This window comes from Ylistrum balloti, unplaced genomic scaffold, assembly GCF_031769215.1.
Source record: "Ylistrum balloti isolate Yb309-2 unplaced genomic scaffold, AGI_CSIRO_Ybal_v1 Utg369746, whole genome shotgun sequence".
Lineage (NCBI taxonomy): Eukaryota > Metazoa > Mollusca > Bivalvia > Pectinida > Pectinidae > Ylistrum > Ylistrum balloti.
The window spans coordinates 320,820-343,125 of NW_026781953.1; the positions used below are offsets into that span (position 1 = coordinate 320,820).

At 34.8% G+C, this 22,306-nt stretch overlaps 1 protein-coding gene across 1 annotated transcript in view; it reads right to left on the minus strand.

The window, feature by feature from the left end:
* The window catches only part of LOC132543260 (F-actin-uncapping protein LRRC16A-like), a gene marked incomplete at its 3' end in the record, with an annotated part of 58,903 nt that extends 37,064 nt beyond the window's left edge, over window positions 1-21,839 (minus strand). The window contains exons 1-7 of the mRNA XM_060206742.1: window positions 21,803-21,839; window positions 20,395-20,492; window positions 6,567-6,617; window positions 4,732-4,791; window positions 4,374-4,501; window positions 4,034-4,199; window positions 3,203-3,276 (exon numbers count right to left, since the gene is read on the minus strand). Coding sequence (XP_060062725.1) covers window positions 3,203-3,276; window positions 4,034-4,199; window positions 4,374-4,501; window positions 4,732-4,791; window positions 6,567-6,617; window positions 20,395-20,492; window positions 21,803-21,839 — 614 coding nt within the window. The remainder of the gene's footprint in view (window positions 1-3,202; window positions 3,277-4,033; window positions 4,200-4,373; window positions 4,502-4,731; window positions 4,792-6,566; window positions 6,618-20,394; window positions 20,493-21,802) is intronic.
* Between the last annotated feature and the right edge of the window lie 467 nt (window positions 21,840-22,306).

Below are 22,306 nucleotides of genomic sequence, written 5' to 3' on the forward strand. Positions count from 1 at the left end.
ACTATAGTCAGTATATAAAACAACAACACCACTATAGTCAGTATATAAAACAATACCACTACAGTCAGTATATAAAACAACAACACCACTATAGTCAGTATATAAAACAACAACACCACTATAGTCAGTATATAAAACAACAACACCACTATAGTCAGTATATAAAACAACAACACCACTATAGTCAGTATATAAAACAACAACACCACTATAGTCAGTATATAAAACAACAACACCACTATAGTCAGTATATAAAACAACAACACCACTATAGTCAGTATATAAAACAACAACACCACTAGAGTCAGTATATAAAACAACAACACCACTATAGTCAGTATATAAAACAACAACACCACTATAGTCAGTATATAAAACAACAATACCACTAGAGTCAGTATATAAAACAACAACACCACTATAGTCAGTATATAAAACAACAACACCACTATAGTCAGTATATAAAACAATACCACTATAGTCAGTATATAAAACAACAACACCACTATAGTCAGTATATAAAACAACAACACCACTATAGTCAGTATATAAAACAACAACACCACTATAGTCAGTATATAAAACAACAACACCACTATAGTCAGTATATAAAACAACAACAACACTATAGTCAGTATATAAAACAACAATACCACTATAGTCAGTATATAAAACAACAATACCACTATAGTCAGTATATAAAACAACAACAACACTATAGTCAGTATATAAAACAACAACACCACTATAGTCAGTATATAAAACAACAACAACACTATAGTCAGTATATAAAACAACAACACCACTATAGTCAGTATATAAAACAACAACACCACTATAGTCAGTATATAAAACAACAATACCACTATAGTCAGTATATAAAACAACAACACCACTATAGTCAGTATATAAAACAACAACACCACTATAGTCAGTATATAAAACAACAACACCACTATAGTCAGTATATAAAACAACAATACCACTATAGTCAGTATATAAAACAACAACACCACTATAGTCAGTATATAAAACAACAATACCACTATAGTCAGTATATAAAACAACAACACCACTATAGTCAGTATATAAAACAACAATACCACTATATTGTCAATATATAAAACAACAATACCACTATAGTCAGTATATAAAACAACAACACCACTATAGTCAGTATATAAAACAACACCACTATAGTCAGTATATAAAACAACAACACCACTATAGTCAGTATATAAAACAACACCACTATAGTCAGTATATAAAACAACAACACCACTATAGTCAGTATATAAAACAACACCACTATAGTCAGTATATAAAACAACAACACCACTATAGTCAGTATATAAAACAACAAACCACTATAGTCAGTATATACCACTATAGTCAGTATATAAAACAACAACACCACTATAGTCAGTATATAAAACAACAACACCACTATAGTCAGTATATAAAACAACAACACCACTATAGGCAGTATATAAAACAACACCACTATAGTCAGTATATAAAACAACAACACCACTATAGGCAGTATATAAAACAACACCACTATAGTCAATATATAAAACAACAACACCACTATAGTCAGTATATAGAACAACACCACTATAGTCAGTATATAAAACAACAACACCACTATAGTCAGTATATAAAACAACAACACCACTATAGTCAGTATATAAAACAACAACAACACCACTATAGTCAGTATATAAAACAACAACAACACCACTATAGTCAGTATATAAAACAACAACACCACTATAGTCAGTATATAAAACAACAACAACACCACTATAGTCAGTATATAAAACAACAATACCACTATAGTCAGTATATAAAACAACAACACCACTATAGTCAGTATATAAAACAACAACACCACTATAGTCAGTATATAAAACAACAACACCACTATAGTCAGTATATAAAACAACAACACCACTATAGTCAGTATATAAAACAACAACACCACTATAGTCAGTATATAAAACAACAACACCACTATAGTCAGTATATAAAACAACAACAACACCACTATAGTCAGTATATAAAACAACAACAACACCACTATAGTTAGTATATAAAACAACAACACCACTATAGTCAGTATATAAAACAACAACACCACTATAGGCAGTATATAAAACAACAATACCACTATAGTCAGTATATAAAACAACAACACCACTATAGGCAGTATATAAAACAACACCACAATAGTCAATATATAAAACAACAACACCACTATAGTCAGTATATAGAACAACACCACTATAGTCAGTATATAAAACAACAACACCACTATAGTCAGTATATAAAACAACAACACCACTATAGTCAGTATATAAAACAACAACACTATAGTCAGTATATAAAACAACAATACCACTATAGTCAGTATATAAAACAACAACACCACTATAGTCAGTATATAAAACAACAACACCACTATAGTCAGTATATAAAACAACAACACCACTAGAGTCAGTATATAAAACAACAACACCACTATAGTCAGTATATAAAACAACACCACTATAGTCAGTATATAAAACAACAACACCACTATAGTCAGTATATAAAACAACAACACCACTATAGTCAGTATATAAAACAACAACACCACTATAGTCAGTATATAAAACAACAACACCACTATAGTCAGTATATAAAACAACAACACCACTATAGTCAGTATATAAAACAACAACACCACTATAGTCAGTATATAAAACAACACCACTATAGTCAGTATATAAAACAACAACACCACTATAGTCAGTATATAAAACAACACCACTATAGTCAGTATATAAAACAACAACACCACTATAGTCAGTATATAAAACAACAACACCACTATAGTCAGTATATAAAACAACAACACCACTATAGTCAGTATATTACTTAATATCACTTTATATTAAGTATAAAAACAATTACACAACAACAAAACTATACATAAATCCATTTTAACAATGTCAGTATTGTTAACATAGAAAATAAGCATGCAATGCTTGCTGGTAATGCACTGTCATTTATAATGACTGTAAATGTCATAACAAGACAGTTTGATACTTATTATCAAATAACCAAAACAATACAATAACAAGTTATAAAATCTTAAGTGAAATTCTACCCTGCTGAACACTGGATCATGCTAAGTATCACTAAACCTGTAACTTACTTTGGTTCTAAGTGATCGAAGTCACGAAGGCAGAGTTCTCTTGAGTCTTGTGAAAGGTATATTGTATCAATATCCTGCAATGATAATTACCAATATTAATTACTTATCTTATACATACATATCATGAAAAATAAATTTGTTATTATTACTGAAGATTAATTAAAACATCATGCTCTCTAAACTCACAATATACTATATTATCCAGGTTATTAACTGCACCAGTATGTAAGCTGCAGAGCCAATCTTTAAGGATTTTTTTAATTAGATCCACATACTAGCTGCACCGGAATATAAGCCACACCCTTTCTTACGATGTGGTAACCATTGACCAAAGTTTGTTGATATAACAGACAGCGAAAGGCAATTTATCAAGATCTTCAGTGAAACATTTAAGTTAAGTTTCCAAATGAATCATACACAGATAATCCTTTAATCTATTGATGTGTTTCAACAACGTAAAATAGCTTCCTTAATATGTAATGCTCCTGAACCAATGTCTAGGCGATACGCTTCATTTTTTTTTCCTCGTTTCTCGATTGTTTTTTGTCCATATATAAGCCCCACTGGTATATAAGCCCCACTGGTGATGGTATATAAGCCCCACTGGTACTGGTATATAAGCCCCACTGGTATATAAGCCAAACACCTGACCACCAAGGGAAAATGCTGCGGCTTATAATCCAGAAAATATGGTACCCATTTAACATCTGTCCTGAAGGTCACACATTTATATGGTTCCACACCATTTAAGGTCTGTCTGAAAATGACATACATATATAGGCATAGTTATGTATGAATTCTACCTTTGTCCTGATGTCACATCATACATACCCATTCAACCTCTGCCCTAAAGGGCAGGCTGTGGTAGTCACACATACAAGCATACATCATGGTAAATCCACCACATGGTCCTGTTTCCTTAGAGATGTTTTTAGTCATGTCTGTCATCATCTTTGTCCGTTCTGGTGGGCACACATCTATTTTCTTAATCAATCTCCTGTAATAAAACAGAGAAAATTTCCTGATCAATCAAGGATGGTGGTTGCCTTCTCAAAGCCATGACAAGTTATAATTTTCAAAGTTTTAAAACTGTAAAGCCATATATATTATGGCATAATTATCAGAAATGGAGTTTATATGCAGAAATCTTTCTGGGTTGAACAATACTTACTCTATGGTGAAGTCGGGGAAGATGTGACATAGAGATACTGCCAAGTGTGTGATCATGTGATTGACCTCCTCTGTCTCCACATCCAGTGTCACAAAGTTGTATGTTTTTCCATCTACTGTTAGAGCTAACTGTAACAAAAATCACAATAGCTTCATTAATCATTAAATTCATACACCTATTACTCTATACCTATATCGATAGTCTACATCTTTATCTTTAGTCTACACATCATTACAATAAGATACGCTTTATTGCAGATTTACCTTGAGAACTAGTGAAAATAAAAAATAATTATTCCATTGTGTATTTTTACAAACAGATAAATATTTTATTAAGACTGATAAACAATATTACATACCTGGTTCTGTTTTTTACTTTCTATTGCTTGAATGTCAAGATAATTAAAGTTATTCTCCAGCTGTGAAAAAGAAAAGTCTTGATAATAAAAGTTATTCTCTAGTTGTCAAACAGAGAAATGTCACCTTCCAGACTGCAATAATCAGGTTATGTTACAAATATGTTTCTAAACACAATTCACACTAAAATACAGCTTTCCTACATAGTCATACTGTACACCTTACATAGAAACACTGTCCAAAATGGATAGCATGATATTATCATATCATAACATAGTTTTTTCTAGATATCCAAACTATAGAATACCTATCATCCATATAGAATGCATATTCCCCTACAGAATACCTATCATCCATAAAGAATACATATTATCAATATAGAATACATATCCTCCTTTTAGATTACATAACCTTGGTAAAGAATACACATCCTTCATATGGAATGCATATCCTCTAACAGAACTCATATCCTCCATATAGAATACATTTCCTCCTACAGAATACATATCATCCATATAGAGTACATATCCTTCCTATAGAATACATATCCTTCCTATAGAGTACATATCCTTCCTATAGAATACATATCCTTCCTATAGAATACCTATCCTTCTACAGAATACATATCCTCCTTTTAGATTACATAACCTTGGTAAAGAATACACATCCTTCATATGGAATACATATCCTCTAACAGAACTCATATCCTCCATATAGAATACATTTCCTCCTACAGAATAACAACATCCTACAGAATACATATCCTCATTATTGAATACATATTTTCCATATTAAATAAATGTCCTCCCCACAGATACAGATATTTTCCTGCAGAATATATATGCTCCCTAAAGAATACTTATCCCCCTTATAGAATAAATATTCTCCTACAAAACACATTTTTCTCCTTATAGAATACATATCCTTCATGTAGAATATATATATCTTCCCAATCCTTTCTTCCATAGATATGCTTTTATGCTTTCCACCAAGAATAAGATGCATCTTCAGAATCAATAATAAGGACATAAATTAATTACATGATCAAATTATATCATACTTATTTAATGGTATGTATACCCTTACAATATTTCCTGTAAACATGTACAGTCTATCTCCCATAAAACTATCCATGCATGTAATTAGCACATTGAATGTTCTATAAATACCTGTACTAATTAACAATAAAAACATCTAACTCCCCTGTCTCATGTTACCTGTTTGTGTGTCTCTGTCCTACGGTAAAGAATCCAAACTACTTTAACTAAAAAGAAGTTAAGCCTTACAGTATAGTACACAACATATATACAGACATTCTCTACCCATATGTGTGACCCCTTCACCGACGATTTCCCCAAACACTGAAGTCCCCCTCATTATAAATCATAACAGACCCAGCGGGATAACACACAGACAATTTGTCCAAATCTGGGAACTATCAAACATCTTTACAGAATATCACCCTGAACTCAAATGTACAAAGATGGGAGAAGATGGATTGGCACATGGCACCCTAGCTTTCTAGTGATGCCAATTTGTGACCTGCATAAAACTTTCTTTCACCTTAAACATTTAATTACACAATACAACATACTCATTACATACATAAACAACATATTAAATCTATCATGAAGTCAGAGGGCATGCTTATTACAAGACATTGAAAAACTTTTTCAGATCAATATGGAAATAAAGTTCAATTATCAAGTTGGAAAAAAATCATAAAACATGATGTGTAAGGAAGCAAACAAAAACATGATGTCTACAGACCAACAGATGGAAATAAAAAAATATTAAAACTTCAAATGTAAAATTTGTACAAAAAATTTATTCTTACCCTTGCTGGTGTTTTTGGAATGAATACAAATAGTCGACATCCTGAGAAAACCTAAATAGAAGAGAGAAAAAGCATTCTTTACTCAAATGTCTATGTTAATGACGTTTTTGTCCATTATGGGCTTTACCTTATCTGATTGGTATTTCAGAAAGACTGTCCTTGACCTGAATAGTCAATGGCGACACAATTGCAGCACACTATGGAAATGGCTGTAATTTACCATAACTGAGAATAGGGTTTTTTTCATTGGTGTAAATGAAATACCGTCAGTATATATAATATACAGATGTTTATATGTAATTACTGTACTTGTATGTGTCTATACCGATGTTAGCACAATCTGCAATAATCATTACATATTGTGTGAGTATTCATTAGGATGTCAAGCAACCATTTTACTTCACATTTCTAAAATAAGCCTAAAATATGATTTCAGTAGTGTAACACATCTGGTTGAAAAATTTTAAGATGTGCTTCAAAACTCTCAAATGAAATGAAAATGTGTGCATGTGACATGGTTTTGAAGTTTCATAGCAAAAGAAACAGTATTCAATAAATTCATGTCAATTCTTAAAATATTCACAGCTAATCATTGTCTTTGAAACAACATCAAAATACCATCATATAGTTAACATAGTCGTAATTCAAACTCAAAATTGGTGGAATGCAAAATAAAACGTCGACAAAACAAAGCCTTCCCTGGAGGCCTCTGAAAAAGTACATGGAGACAATGTGTAGAAATATCAAAATCTAAAACGCAAGCTTATAACAAGGACACCATTTTTGGAATTTACCTATTATGACATATTTGCGAATACATATTTCCTGAACGCAGATCTATAAATGACTTTAAATCTGCGAATGATGAGCTATTAGAGACCAGGAGCCCTAGATTCCGATATCGGTAAAAAAAATTCAACATGAAAGAGTTATTTGCGTGTAAATAGTTGTGAAGGATTTTGAATTGCGATTGACTCTCCACGCGTATTTATGCAGAAATAAATCTCACACAAAATGTAAGTGATTTTTAATACTAATTAGCATCAAAGCAGAGGCAATATAACATAACACAATAGGAAACAGGTTATATCTTTTGATGAGGTCATAATGAAAAAAAAATTCCCCAAAGTTTTCATCAGACCTGGATCTGGAAACCCTATTAGAACACAGTCAGAACCATTGAGGAAGCAACGAGTAACAAAGGACATACATATATTACAGCATATTATTTTTAAAACTTTTTAAACACAATGCACAGCTGTCACTAAATAAACAGGTATATATGGATTAGACTCTAAATCCTTGTGAATGAGGGGTTTTTTTGTCATTGATTACATAAATGGCTATCACATATCTAGTTTCTAAGCGATTTATACCTATCGACACTTTCTACTTTCACAGGATCTTTAAAATCACCTGGATTCTGAATAATTCCTGTACATTACTGTGAATACAGTTTTATACCTAGAGGACCTTATTACATAAAATCAATACATATGTATATACAGGCAATACAAAACCACATTTTTGTAAGGTAGGGTATTTAAAAAACAGTTAAGAAGGTATTTTCAATTTTCAGAATGTGCAAGCTTTCTCCTAGATTTCAAACCTGAAATGTTCTATGACAAAAAAAACAAGAGTTCTGCCTACAGTACAAAGCTGACTTCAAATTCAGCCATTCCCCGCTATCTCCATACTAAATATTGGTACCCTAGTACAAGCATAACAGAGTGTATTGATCGCCAGCTGTCAATACCAAAACCTAAACATTATATATTATGAAATATCTTTGGATTGTTAATTGTGTATGTTATGTTGTGATATTTTAGCATTATAACCTGTATTGGTGGTTGATATTTGAACTAATTGTCAAGTCCACGAACACTCTCAACAAAACCGGAAGAAATCGGACATAAACCAACATGTCTAAAATGATTCTTTACACAGGGTTTTTTTCTACAGAAAACTATCCCAACAGAAAAGCAGTACCCAAGTATAATTATAAAGTGGTTTACCTGTGCCTTTCAACACTTGCATCAAAGCCTCAACATCATATTTTAAAGACTAACAAGAGACCCAAGGGCCTTAAAGTTCACCTGAGTCTCACTATTTCTTGTAACACGTCATAGAAATGGTTCTGTTAAAAATGTCTTATAACTTATACAAATGTAAATTGTGTATACATTAATTGCTGTCCCATGCTGAGGCTTCTAACCAAGTTTAAATTAAAAGAAATTCCACTCAAGATTTCAATATCCTATGTAAAATCTTCCAACAGTGGAACATCTTTGAAACTTCAGTTAATTTGACCCATTTTTGGCCCTGTTCAACAGTCCCTGGGGGTCAGCCGAGATCAATATGTGAACTAGTTCCAATAAAAATCAACAAATTATGATCAAATATGTGATTTTTGTTTTTGCCCCTGCCCCTCAGGCTCCTGGGGTTTGGGATCCATATAATTTACAATTTTGGTGCACATAACCATGAAAGGTTTTTGTAAAATTTCATTGAAATGGGTTCAAGAGTTTTCCAGAAGAAGTTGAAAATGTTAAAAGTTTATGACAAATGATGCCGAATTAAAGGGGATTGCAATAGGTCACCATGAGACTTTGTCTCGGGTGACCTAAAAATTCAAAAACGTTTCAAACTACACCAAATATTAGTACCCAGTATAAAGGGGTTCACTGATGCCTTTTCACACTTGCATTTAAAACCTCATTGGAAACCATTGCTGACACCAAGATTGGGATAATAGCAAACCAGGTGATCTGAGACCCTCTCTTCCAGAGGCAAGTTAAAAAGAAGAACATTTTTGGTGTAGTTGAAAGAATGTATCATGTTCCGCTAATGATAAGCTGTATATATGGTATTGTCGATTTCTGTCAATTATTGTCCTAAAAAGATCGGTGTGCATGTTTATACACCCACAAGTCTTCCCTGACATATATAGCGAGACAGTGATCAGGATTACATACACAGAGAGTTGGTGGTGTATGTGTAATAGCTTATGTTAAGTATTCTTCACTGATATATAATCTGCAGGTAATTACTGAAGACAATCCAGTAAATACTGCGTTTACACCTGGGCGCACCTATGATGCTTCAAGGCATGTGCTGAACACATCAATGTCGCCAGAGATCTAAAGTTTGATGATCTTAAGACAATGTATATACATGCTAGTACTGTGCTTATAGTTCACACTGAGAGCTGTACTGGACATTTAGTGAAGGAGGTCCACTTGCAAAGGTCAAAATGAGGTCAATTACACAGTCACACATATCATAAAGATCAGCCATCGTAAATACATGGTCATTAACCCAATCACCTACGTTTTACAGTGCTCATTTCTACATATCAAGGTTTTCATAAAAAAAAAAAAAAAAAAAATTGCAGTATCGTCAGAAATGCTACATGATAAATTTGTTCAAACCAATAATATGTCCTGAAAATTTAAATATCTTTATCACACTGACTAATCTTTTTATATTTTTTATGAATTATGTTCACCACTTCATGTAGAAGGAAGTTGATCCAGGAATTATTTAAGAATATGAATACTTGGTGTATAGATTCTTACGTAAACTATCATAAGATACCAAGGACCTATTGAAAATGTAAATGTGGTAATCTTATTTTAGTATTTTTCCTGTTGCAGTCACTGAAAATCTGAACATTTTGTTTATGTGAATGAATCTTCAATCTTTAACTTGGGGAATACTACCCATTGTGGAGGAATGGGAATTCTTGGCTTATTTTGAAAAATGGAAGAATTTCAGATAGCCCTTTTTCAAACTTCACGAGAAATAGCATTGAAATAATCATGATGTTCATGAAGATCACATGAATAAAACTAGGATAATGTTTAAGCTGGATTTCTTTTTCTTGATAGCATGATCTGAAAAAACATTCAGTAAAAATTTATTCTAATTAGCTCTGTTTTGGGGGAAATTTTCTCTGCTCTGGGAATTTTTTCCTTGCTTTCAGTATATTTAATTGAAGGAGAATTTGTTTTATATGCACAGGAGCAAACATACCACTTGGGGAATCCTACCTTTTCTTGGTAGAAAAATCTGTCAAGATTGATCCAAGGTTAATAGAGTAACTATATCAAATTTATCAGCACACAGTTATAAATAAGTCAGGTTTGTGAAAATCTGATCTCCCAAAATCACGTATCTTTACACATATACGTTTCTGAGATGCTGAGACTTATAAATCAGTTTCTGTTATCATAATATCTTAATTGTCAAGCTTTAGTGTAAAAATATCCACAGTAATGTACCACATCACATTTAATCACTAATCTCAGTACCATACTATAAGTACATGCACAATACAATGTATTAAAAGTATTGCTTTTGCAAAAAAAACATCCATACATGCAGTGTAACTTACAGGTCTAAATTTAATACAAATGCTTCATCTCGTGTCATGTTTGTATCGTATTTTTCAAATCATTGATAGACTGAAGGAAATTCACCAATTTCAGCTGAAAATTTAAAGAACTTTTAAACTAAAGGCAGTAATCAGTGTGTAATTATATGGCGTAGCCTAAAAATATTGGGGAACTCAAACTTTGTCAGACATTTAAATCATCACTCATCAATATGAATTTTTGAATTAAGTCAGTTCAGCAAATTGTATCTTTGCTGTTAAGATACTGTACACACAGGAAATATTTGAGAACATTCAGTATAATGCTATGTAACTGTATGTGTACAATGTCCCGCATCCTGCGGAAATTAGTCCTCTGCTACATCAGACCACAAGCGTCGCCATCCGGTACGTGTAAATAAATACCTTTATTTACTTTGGAGGCAGGATCATCTGTACACAGATATATATAAATCTGTATATTTGATGTTTCAAGTGAAGTTATAGTAACAATAGTGTTACAACAGGAAAGCTCATCTTCAAGGCCAGTTGAATATGTATAGAGTTTGTAATCAATTTTTGTTCACCAGCATAGCTTGGGCTAACTGCATTCAAAAACAAAAGACTCCAAATAAATCTGGGTACCCACTATTGTCTGCTTTTTATTTGTTCTTTAAAAGTTTTTGTTCTTAATTATAAGAAATTTGAAAAAATGCTTCTAAGAAATAGTGATACAATAATAATGATTTTAGACTGTCAAATAATCTATTTTTACTTCTTTTTTTTTCTGAGAGATCCATCCAGTGCATTCCTGAAACAATGGTGACAACAAGAATTGTTTACCAACAGATGAAGGACCACAGATGCTACATGTCTTGAATAGCCCACCATCTGATAATTGTGGACCAAGATAATGAATGCATATTCTGTATACAGACATGTAGAATTTTATTTGGAAAATTATTTGTGTGGAAAAAATTTTCAAAACTAATCATTTTCAAAATCATAACCTGCATAGATAAATTGTAGTTCGGCTAAACTAAACCATATTCATTCTGCTATAAGCCCTGCAAACCTGGTAATAAGCCAAACCGTATAGCACATGTTTCAAAGTTCAATTCAAATACAAGCTAATTCACAATTACCCTGTGAAAAGCCCGCTTCCTCAATCTGACTATGCGATGTTATTAATGTCTTGGCCCTCTGTGCTAACCACAGGACAAATTTAACATACAAATTACTTCATGTATCTTCTTCAGATTTTAAAACTAACTTTCTTTCATTTTGAAAGGATGTGCGATTGCAATCAACATTATATATGTCCATTATATCTTATTTACAGACAAAAGTTAATTGAATGTCTAACACTGTCAATTTTTTATCAGCATGTAGATAATTAATATCTATATGACCAGCCTTATCTAATGTCAAGGTTCTAAACTTTTTGATACATGATGTCAATAACAGTTTTTTTTTCTGGAAAAAAAAATCAACATACAACATCAATGCCAGCACAGAGCCAAAGTTTAACTGACCAGAAACTGCTTTTCACGATGTTTTCAATGATGACTATAACCCATCTACAGACTTGTGTCTGATCTTTACAGCTTTGTGGTAAACTGTATCTTATGAGACCCCGTTATGTGAAGTAGTAGCTTCAAGCACTATCAATAGAGAACTCTCCTGGTAACGAGCCTTGAAGAGTTCTCTGATAATGAAAATTGCACGACTGCACTGGAGGAATAAAGCCTGTTGTTGTAGATGCCAGTTACTACACTGCGAAGTGCACATGCAGTGTACCAATTTACCCACTACATCAGTGATTGTCGCCTCTAACAACGCAGTCTATTATCTACATATCTACATATCACCCAGCATGTGGCCTAGTTAATTATCATGGTTGACAGAGACAATTTTTTCAATCTCTGTAGGTTCCTGATCAGGGTGGTAGCAGACCTCTTACTTCCTGTTACTAAAATTTCACACATGGAAATTTCAGCTATTGAACTTTAGATCCTGTGATGTACAGGTATGGCCTGGAGTCATGAATACTGCCCATATAAAGTCAGTCCATTGTCAATGACTCATGAAAATTCTGTAAACATTCCTACTTAACAAAGACACATGAAGCTGTAATACAATAGCCTTAAAATAAATTAGGTAACAAAAAAAAAAAAAAACAACTGTGAGACATATGAATGCTGCTGCTCCATGCAAACAAGAATCTGATCGGGGAGAGGGGTAGAACTTGATGATATGGTAACATGGAGTAGATATGAACCAAATCTGTTGTGAGGTTCTCCATCGATGAAATTGATTCATGACAGCAAGCAATGTGACATGACGTCATAGGACACCATGGGTGCCATCACCTCCCTCCTGGGACCCCTGCCTAGCATAAAATCAAGATAAAGAGCCAACGCCTTCAAAGTATTATGGTACAGGACTAGAAACAACACCTACTTAGACCCTGTCACCAGATATTATAACATCCGAGGAAAGCGAGGGGTCACACTCACATACAAGTCACTGTAAGATCTAGTTCTATAGAAACTTTGTCTTTATCGGTCTTTAAACCCGAGATTGTATAACAAATTATAACACATATCTAAGAAATAATTAACATTCTGTGAAGGACAAGAAGATCTGTTATCTTGGTGGCCATCTTTGATCCATCCACTGGCTCTCATAAGATAGTGATATGAAATAGTGATAGCATACTCCTATTAGAATACTGACGACAGGTTTTTAATCTGTCTGTGTGTCTTAGACAATGAGTACTTAAACTATCTGGTATTACCAGAATTAACTGCTACGTCATATATAAGCTGTTTTATCTCATGATCGAAAAATTCATTAACGCTATTTATTGTACAAAACTATTTCATCAGGAATTGGCAAAATAAACTGCACTGTCATACAGTAACACTATCATATGAGTAAACAAAGTACTTCCTTGTGTCTCTAAGAGAAATAAACAATATTTTATAGATGATCTCATATCACAGCCAGTTTTGTGTAACAATTTGTTGTTGAAATGCGACACAAAACGGTCAAAATGGTAGTGATATAAAAATGTCTATTTAATTCACAATGAAAAACTTGAATAAATTGTTTGTTAGAAATTATTTGTCTAAGAAGAGAACTTAAATTCTCATCAAATGAAATGCTACTTTGTGAACCTATTCATCCATGTATATGTGATGTTGCTCCTGGAAACTTTTAATCATCAATTCCTGCAAAGCGTCGATGCCTGAATTGATGACATCACAATGTTTATATCACAGCATTTTTCTTGAATCGGTTGGCAAGAGTTGCATAATTATATGTCAAATCTTATTTTTTCGTCATCGTGGTTTGAAATCCATAGTTAAAAATGAGCAATACAGCATTTCTGTGATTTCTGTGCCTTTTTGGAAAGAATTTCAGCGGATTTCTATAACTTCATACAATTTTTATATGTTGCTATGATAGTTTTCATAAGCACATGTATGAATAACACGAAAGAGGTTCAATCAAATAGTTTTAAAAAATCAGACAGCCAGTAATTTTTTAAATAGTTTAAACAATGCTGTTTCCAGTTGTATAAATTTTGTATCACATTAACGTCATTTACAGGTTGCACTTGGTAAAAATCTATGTCTAAATGTGACTTCATATCCTTTTCACATGACTAAAGGCAAAGTGTGTATGAAATAAAACGTCACCAGACCAGGTTCAATAGGTATCATCTATATCAGTGTGTATGAGACCTGCCTCAGGTAAGCAATGATGAAATTAAGACTTTGAAGTAAAAGTGGTGTATTTTTTAAGGTAAAATACTAAGCAACATTAACGTTGATAATGCGATGTGTAAAATGGTCAGTAACAGCAGCATTTCCACTGGAGTTATTATGTATCACCAAATGAAAATGAAAGAACATGCTATATTTTGTATCCAATTCATTTATCTCTTTATTTACTTTTAAAGAATGAAGGCAATAAATTTGTAACTCATATTCCGATTAGGAAATAATGTTCAACATTTCATACATGTAAACTTTAAAGAAACAATTAATTCAATTTAAAGTTTAAATATCTTCCATATGAATGCATTGAACAGTAGTGTAATGGTATGAAACTGAATATATAAATTACTAGTATGTCATAATTACAAGATTTATACTTTTTCAAGGTAAAAAAACTACATGACACATTTAAATTTTATCACAAAATAAAAAATGTGAGGTTGAGCTTGTACTCATATAAGTGTTCAATTCAAAAACGTTGATGTGTGACCTTGACATTTAAATGTGACCGCTCCTATGCTGATCTTTTCAATTCAAAAGTGGTGATATGTGACCTTGACATTTAACTTTGATTGACAACAACCAAAATATAATTAGGTGTAGAGTTTGATGCTATACTGTGTGTAGATTACTGACAGATAACAACTGAGACACAAACATGCATAGAAGGATGTGATTGCTATACAATTAGGCAGAAAAACAGACATGTGTTTCATTCCAAATCCATCCTATTCATTAATTGTGATCATATATCTATTGTCTCAGTGCACTATAATTGGCTTCTTGTGAGTTGACTTGACCATGCTCTGAACTTCAATTATATATTACAGGCAAGATATTGTTATACACCTGTCAGTACCAGTACACCTGTCAGTACCTGTACACCTGTACATTCTATACACCTGTCAGTACCAGTACACCTGTACATTTTATACACCTGTCAGTACCTGTACACCTGTACATTCTATACACTTGTCAGTACCAGTACACCTGTAAGTATCAGTACACCTGTACATTCTATATACCTGTCAGTACCAGTACGCCTGTCAGTACCAGTACACCTGTACATTTTATACACCTGTCAGTACCAGTACATTTGTACATTCTATACACCTGTCAGTACCTGTACACCTGTCAGTAACAGTACACCTGTACATTATATAGTACCAGTATGCCTGTCAGTACCAGTACACCTGTCATTACCAGTACACCTGTACATTCTATACACCTGTCAGTACCAGTACACCTGTCAGTACCAGTCCACCTGTCAGTACCAGTACACCTGTACATTCTATACACCTGTCAGTACCAGTACACCTGTACATTCTATACATCTGTCAGTACCAGTACACCTGTACATTTTATACACCTGTCAGTACCAGTACACCTGTACAATATATATACCTGTCAGTACCAGTACACATGTACATTCTATACACCTGTCACAACCAGTACACCTGAACAATCTATACACCTGTCAGTACCAGTACACCTGTACATTCTATACACCTGTCAGTACCAGTACACCTTTACATTCTATACACCTGTCAGTACCAGTACACCTGTATATTCTAAACACCTGTCAGTATTAGTACACCTGTACATTCTGTACACCTGTAAACACCTGTACACCTGTACATTTTATATACCTTTCAGTACCAGTACACCTGTACATTCTATACACCTGTCAGTACCTGTACACCTATCAGAACCAGTACACCTGTACATTTTATACATATACCAGTACGCCTGTCAGTACCAGTACACATGTACATTCTATACACCTGTCATTACCAGTACACCTGCACATTTTATACATCTGTCAGTACCAGTACACATGTCAGTACCAGTCCATCTGTCAGTACCAGTACACCTGTCAGTACCTGTACACCTGTACATTCTATACACCTGTCAGTACCAGTACACCTGTCAGTACCTGTACACCTGTACATTCTATACACCTGTCAGTACCAGTCCACTTATCAGTACCAGTACACCTGTCAGTACCAGTACACCTGTACATTCTATACACCTATCAGTACCAGTACACCTGTACATTTTATACACCTGTCAGTACAAGTACACCTGTACATTTTATACACCTGTCAGTACCAGTACACCTGTCAGTACCAGTACACCTGTACATTCTATATACCTGTCAGTACCAGTTCACCTGTCAGTACCAGTCAACCTGTCAGTACCAGTACACCTGTACATTTTATACACCTGTCAGTACCAGTACATTTGTACATTCTATACACCTGTCAGTACCTGTACACCTGTCAGTACCTGTACACCTGTCAGTAACAGTACACCTGTACATTCTATACACCTGTCAGTACCAGTCCACCTGTCAGTACCAGTACACCTGTACATTCTATACACCTGTCACCTGTCATTACAGTACACCAGTACACCTGTACATTCTATCTGTCAGTACCAGTACACCTGTACATTTTATACACCTGTCAGTACCAGTACACCTGTACAATATATATACCTGTCAGTACCAGTGCACATGTACATTCTATACACCTGTCACTACCAGTACACCTGAACAATCTATACACCTGTCAGTACCAGTACACCTGTACATTCTATACACCTGTCAGTACCAGTACACCTTTACATTCTATACACCTGTCAGTACCAGTACACCTGTATATTCTAAACACCTGTCAGTATTAGTACACCTGTACATTCTGTACACCTGTAAACACCTGTACACCTGTACATTTTATATACCTGTCAGTACCAGTACACCTGTCAGACCTGTCAGTACCAGTATACCTGTACATTCTATACACCTGTCAGTACCAGTCCACTTGTCAGTACCAGTACACCTGTCAGTACCAGTACACCTGTACATTCTATACACCTATCAGTACCAGTACACCTGTACATTTTATACACCTGTCAGTACAAGTACACCTGTACATTTTATACACCTGTCAGTACCAGTACACCTGTCTGTACACCTGTACATTCTATATACCTGTGTACCAGTTACCTGTCAGTACCAGTCAACCTGTCAGTACCAGTACACCTGTACATTTTATACACCTGTCAGTACCAGTACATTTGTACATTCTATACACCTGTCAGTACCTGTACACCTGTCAGTAACAGTACACCTGTACATTATATACACCTGTCAGTACCAGTATGCCTGTCAGTACCAGTACACCTGTCATTACCAGTACACCTGTACATTCTATACACCTGTCAGTACCAGTACACCTGTCAGTACCAGTCCACCTGTCAGTACCAGTACACCTGTACATTCTATACACCTGTCAGTACCAGTACACCTGTACATTCTATACATCTGTCAGTACCAGTACACCTGTACATTTTATACACCTGTCAGTACCAGTACACCTGTACAATATATATACCTGTCAGTACCAGTACACATGTACATTCTATACACCTGTCACAACCAGTACACCTGTACAATCTATACACCTGTCAGTACCAGTACACCTGTACCAGTACACCTTACCAGTACATTCTATACACCTGTCAGTACCAGTACACCTGTCAGTACCAGTACACCTGTATATTCTAAACACCTGTCAGTATTAGTACACCTGTACATTCTGTACACCTGTAAACACCTGTACACCTGTACATTTTTTATACCTGTCAGTACCAGTACACCTGTACATTCTATACACCTGTCAGTACCTGTACACCTATCAGAACCAGTACACCTGTACATTTTATACACCGGTCAGTACCAGTACGCCCAGTACCAGTCACCTGTACCAGTACCACGCCTGTCAGTACCAGTACACATGTACATTCTATACACCTGTCATTACCAGTACACCTGCACATTTTATACATCTGTCAGTACCAGTACACATGTCAGTACCAGTCCATCTGTCAGTACCAGTACACCTGTCAGTACCTGTACACCTGTACATTCTATACACCTGTCAGTACCAGTACACCTGTCAGTACCTGTACACCTGTACATTCTATACACCTGTCAGTACCAGTACACCTGTACATTTTATACACCTGTCAGTACCTGTACACCTGTACATTCTATACACTTGTCAGTACCAGTACACCTGTAAGTATCAGTACACCTGTACATTCTATATACCTGTCAGTACCAGTACGCCTGTCAGTACCAGTCCACCTGTCAGTACCAGCCCACCTGTCAGTACCAGTACACCTGTACATTTTATACACCTGTCAGTACCAGTACACCTGTACATTCTATACACCTGTCAGTACTAGTACACCTGTATATTCTATATACCTGTCAGTACCAGTATACCTGTCAGACCTGTCAGTACCAGTATACCTGTACATTCTATACACCTGTCAGTACCAGTCCACTTGTCAGTACCAGTACACCTGTCAGTACCAGTACACCTGTCAGACCTGTCAGTACCAGTATACCTGTACATTCTATACACCTGTCAGTACCAGTCCATTTGTCAGTACCAGTACACCTGTCAGTACCAGTACACCTGTACATTCTATACACCTGTCAGTACCAGTACACCTGTACAATATATATACCTGTCAGTACCAGTACACATGTACATTCTATACACCTGTCACAACCAGTACACCTGAACAATCTATACACCTGTCAGTACCAGTACACCTGTACATTCTATACACCTGTCAGTACCAGTACACCTTTACATTCTATACACCTGTCAGTACCAGTACACCTGTATATTCTAAACACCTGTCAGTATTAGTACACCTGTACATTCTGTACACCTGTAAACACCTGTACACCTGTACATTTTATATACCTGTCAGTACCAGTACACCTGTACATTCTATACACCTGTCAGTACCTGTACACCTATCAGAACCAGTACACCTGTACATTTTATACACCGGTCAGTACCAGTACGCCTGTCAGTACCAGTACACATGTACATTCTATACACCTGTCATTACCAGTACACCTGCACATTTTATACATCTGTCAGTACCAGTACACATGTCAGTACCAGTCCACCTGTCAGTACCAGTACACCTGTACATTCTATACACCTGTCAGTACCAGTACACCTGTACATTCTATACACCTATCAGTACCAGTACACATGTACATTTTATACACCTGTCAGTACCAGTACACCTGTACATTATATATACCTGTCAGTACCAGTCCACCTGTCAGTACCAGTACACCTGTACATTATATATACCTGTCAGTACCAGTACACCTGTCAGTACAAGTACACCTGTACATTTTATACACCTGTCAGTACCAGTACACCTGTACATTATCAACATTCCCTACATGTCATCACCAGTATACACCTATACATTCTGTCCAACTGTCAACTGATAGGTATGTCATGTGTCTTTTCACAATTTAAGTCAGTGAATGTAATAAGATGCATTCAAATATTCAAACTTTAGTGTATACAAATTTACATACAGTTTGCACATGGAAAAGCAGAGAGTTATAAATGGCCGCTAATTTCCATGTGCCCACACCCATTGGGAGTTACAGTATGCATCATGTGCTGTCCCGGAATAATCTCTACAACAACTACCACAAGAAAGACATGATTTTACTTAAGCAGCTGCTGACTTTTTTACACACAATGTCATAAAATAAGAACGCGACTACAAACACACAGGAAAAGCTTGCACATTCAGCTTATATACTAACCAATACTCTTTGTTCCCATTTCTCAGGTTTTGTCTCTTGCTTAACCATACGCTTAATGAACAACTTGACCCTCTTCCCAAGAATTTCACGTATGCTATCTGAAATGAAAAACAAAAACTGTAACCAATCATTTTGCTTATATTAAAAGTTTTCTGACAAAGACATTTTGGCATTTAAAGCATGGAGGCCTATACCAATAAACCATGAGTGGTCAGCTAGCACAGTAGTTATACTCTTGTCTAACTAGTACTACTGGATTAAAATGTGGCTGGGGAATGTGAAAGGGTTTAGGATCTCCTCCCTTAGCATGTAGGGTTTCCTAGGGACTCTATTTAATTCCCTCCCACATTAAATCAAGACTCCTAAAACTCTTCCATCCAGGCCAACACAAATGTTTAATAAATGATAAAAAAGACTGTTTTGTAATCACTTCAAAAAAATAAAGTATACTGTCTTTAATTAACCATTGTTAATACTTAAAATATATGTACATTATATATATAAACTTCATTTATCTTACAACAATTGCAAAACAAGTTTTGAGCTTCTATGAATCACTGTTGTTGGCCTGGATGAAAGCATGCAAGAGGTTTTACAGCAAGGAAGAGACCAGAGAGTACCAAAGGTAAGAGCTATAAAGGGATTGGGTTACTTTCTTGGAGATACCAAACCTGGACTGTTGTTCGTTGGGTCAAAGGCTTTGAGGAGATGGGAGGAGTATACAGATTAAGAGAGGAAATTTCTCTTTTAGTCAAGTGGTAGACTGTCTGACAGCTAGCAACCAAATGGCCTCTACTTCAAACCCTAGCAGGGTGTTTTTCATAATTCACATTTCCAAATTAAAACCATTTATATGATCTCAATCTGCTGTTTGTTACAAAATAAATTCAAACATTTCCTAAATGTATAATTCACATAGATAATAAAAGTCTGACTTTCATAAATAAATGAGTACACAATAACTTTTACTTAGCAAAGATGATTACCAGAAAAGATGTATTTATTGATATATCCCCAGGCTCTTCTCCATTGAACAAACCTATTCGTACACTATATATCTGTTAATTAATTAATCTATTGGTTTACGATGCCATATGGGCAAATCTAGGCTTAACGACAAAAACAGGCAATTAATGACAATGTGTCATCCATGCTTGAATGCGGACACGGTTCACCATCACCGAGTTCCCCGAACTGAAAGTAGCAATATTATGTCTTATAATTTACACGAATATCGACTTCATAACTATGTAAACAGATATTTAAAAATCAAAGTATTAAACATAAATAAAGTCAAAAACATCTAATATCAAATAATTGAGACGCAAATATTGATGTAAACATCACGGAAGTGTGGTTTGGAGTTTCCACCGAACCCTTCATCAGTTAGTAGGCGTGTCACTTTTACCTTGTATATCACGAGGCACATTGTTGATGGATGCCATTTTGACAAACTGACGTTAGTGTCTATCAATCACAAAAATAATCCCCAAGCCAGACGAATCTGGTGAGGATTGCAACACTTAAAGTGCAAAAGTCACAACACGGAAGCTGTCCTGCGAACCTCAGGTCGCCATGTTTTGTGAGGAAGTGACGTATGGCGCGCGAGAGATTGATTTTTTACACGCTATTTTTAGCAACAATAACAATCCCACGTGGACTCGTTACGATTGGCAATTTCCCGCCATCATTTCAACACAACGGCGATTTTTAAACCCTATCCTTTCTTTTGATTTCATTTAATTAACAAAGTTCGTTTTTATAATCAATCTCGTGTCCTTGACTGAGTTTTAACGAACATGGCGAGCTGAATACAAAGAGAAGGTTTACCGGTTTACTCATAGGTCACGCCCTCTCGTCACGAATTACGATGTAAATATAGAAAATGCTCAGGTCTCTCTTACGTCACATA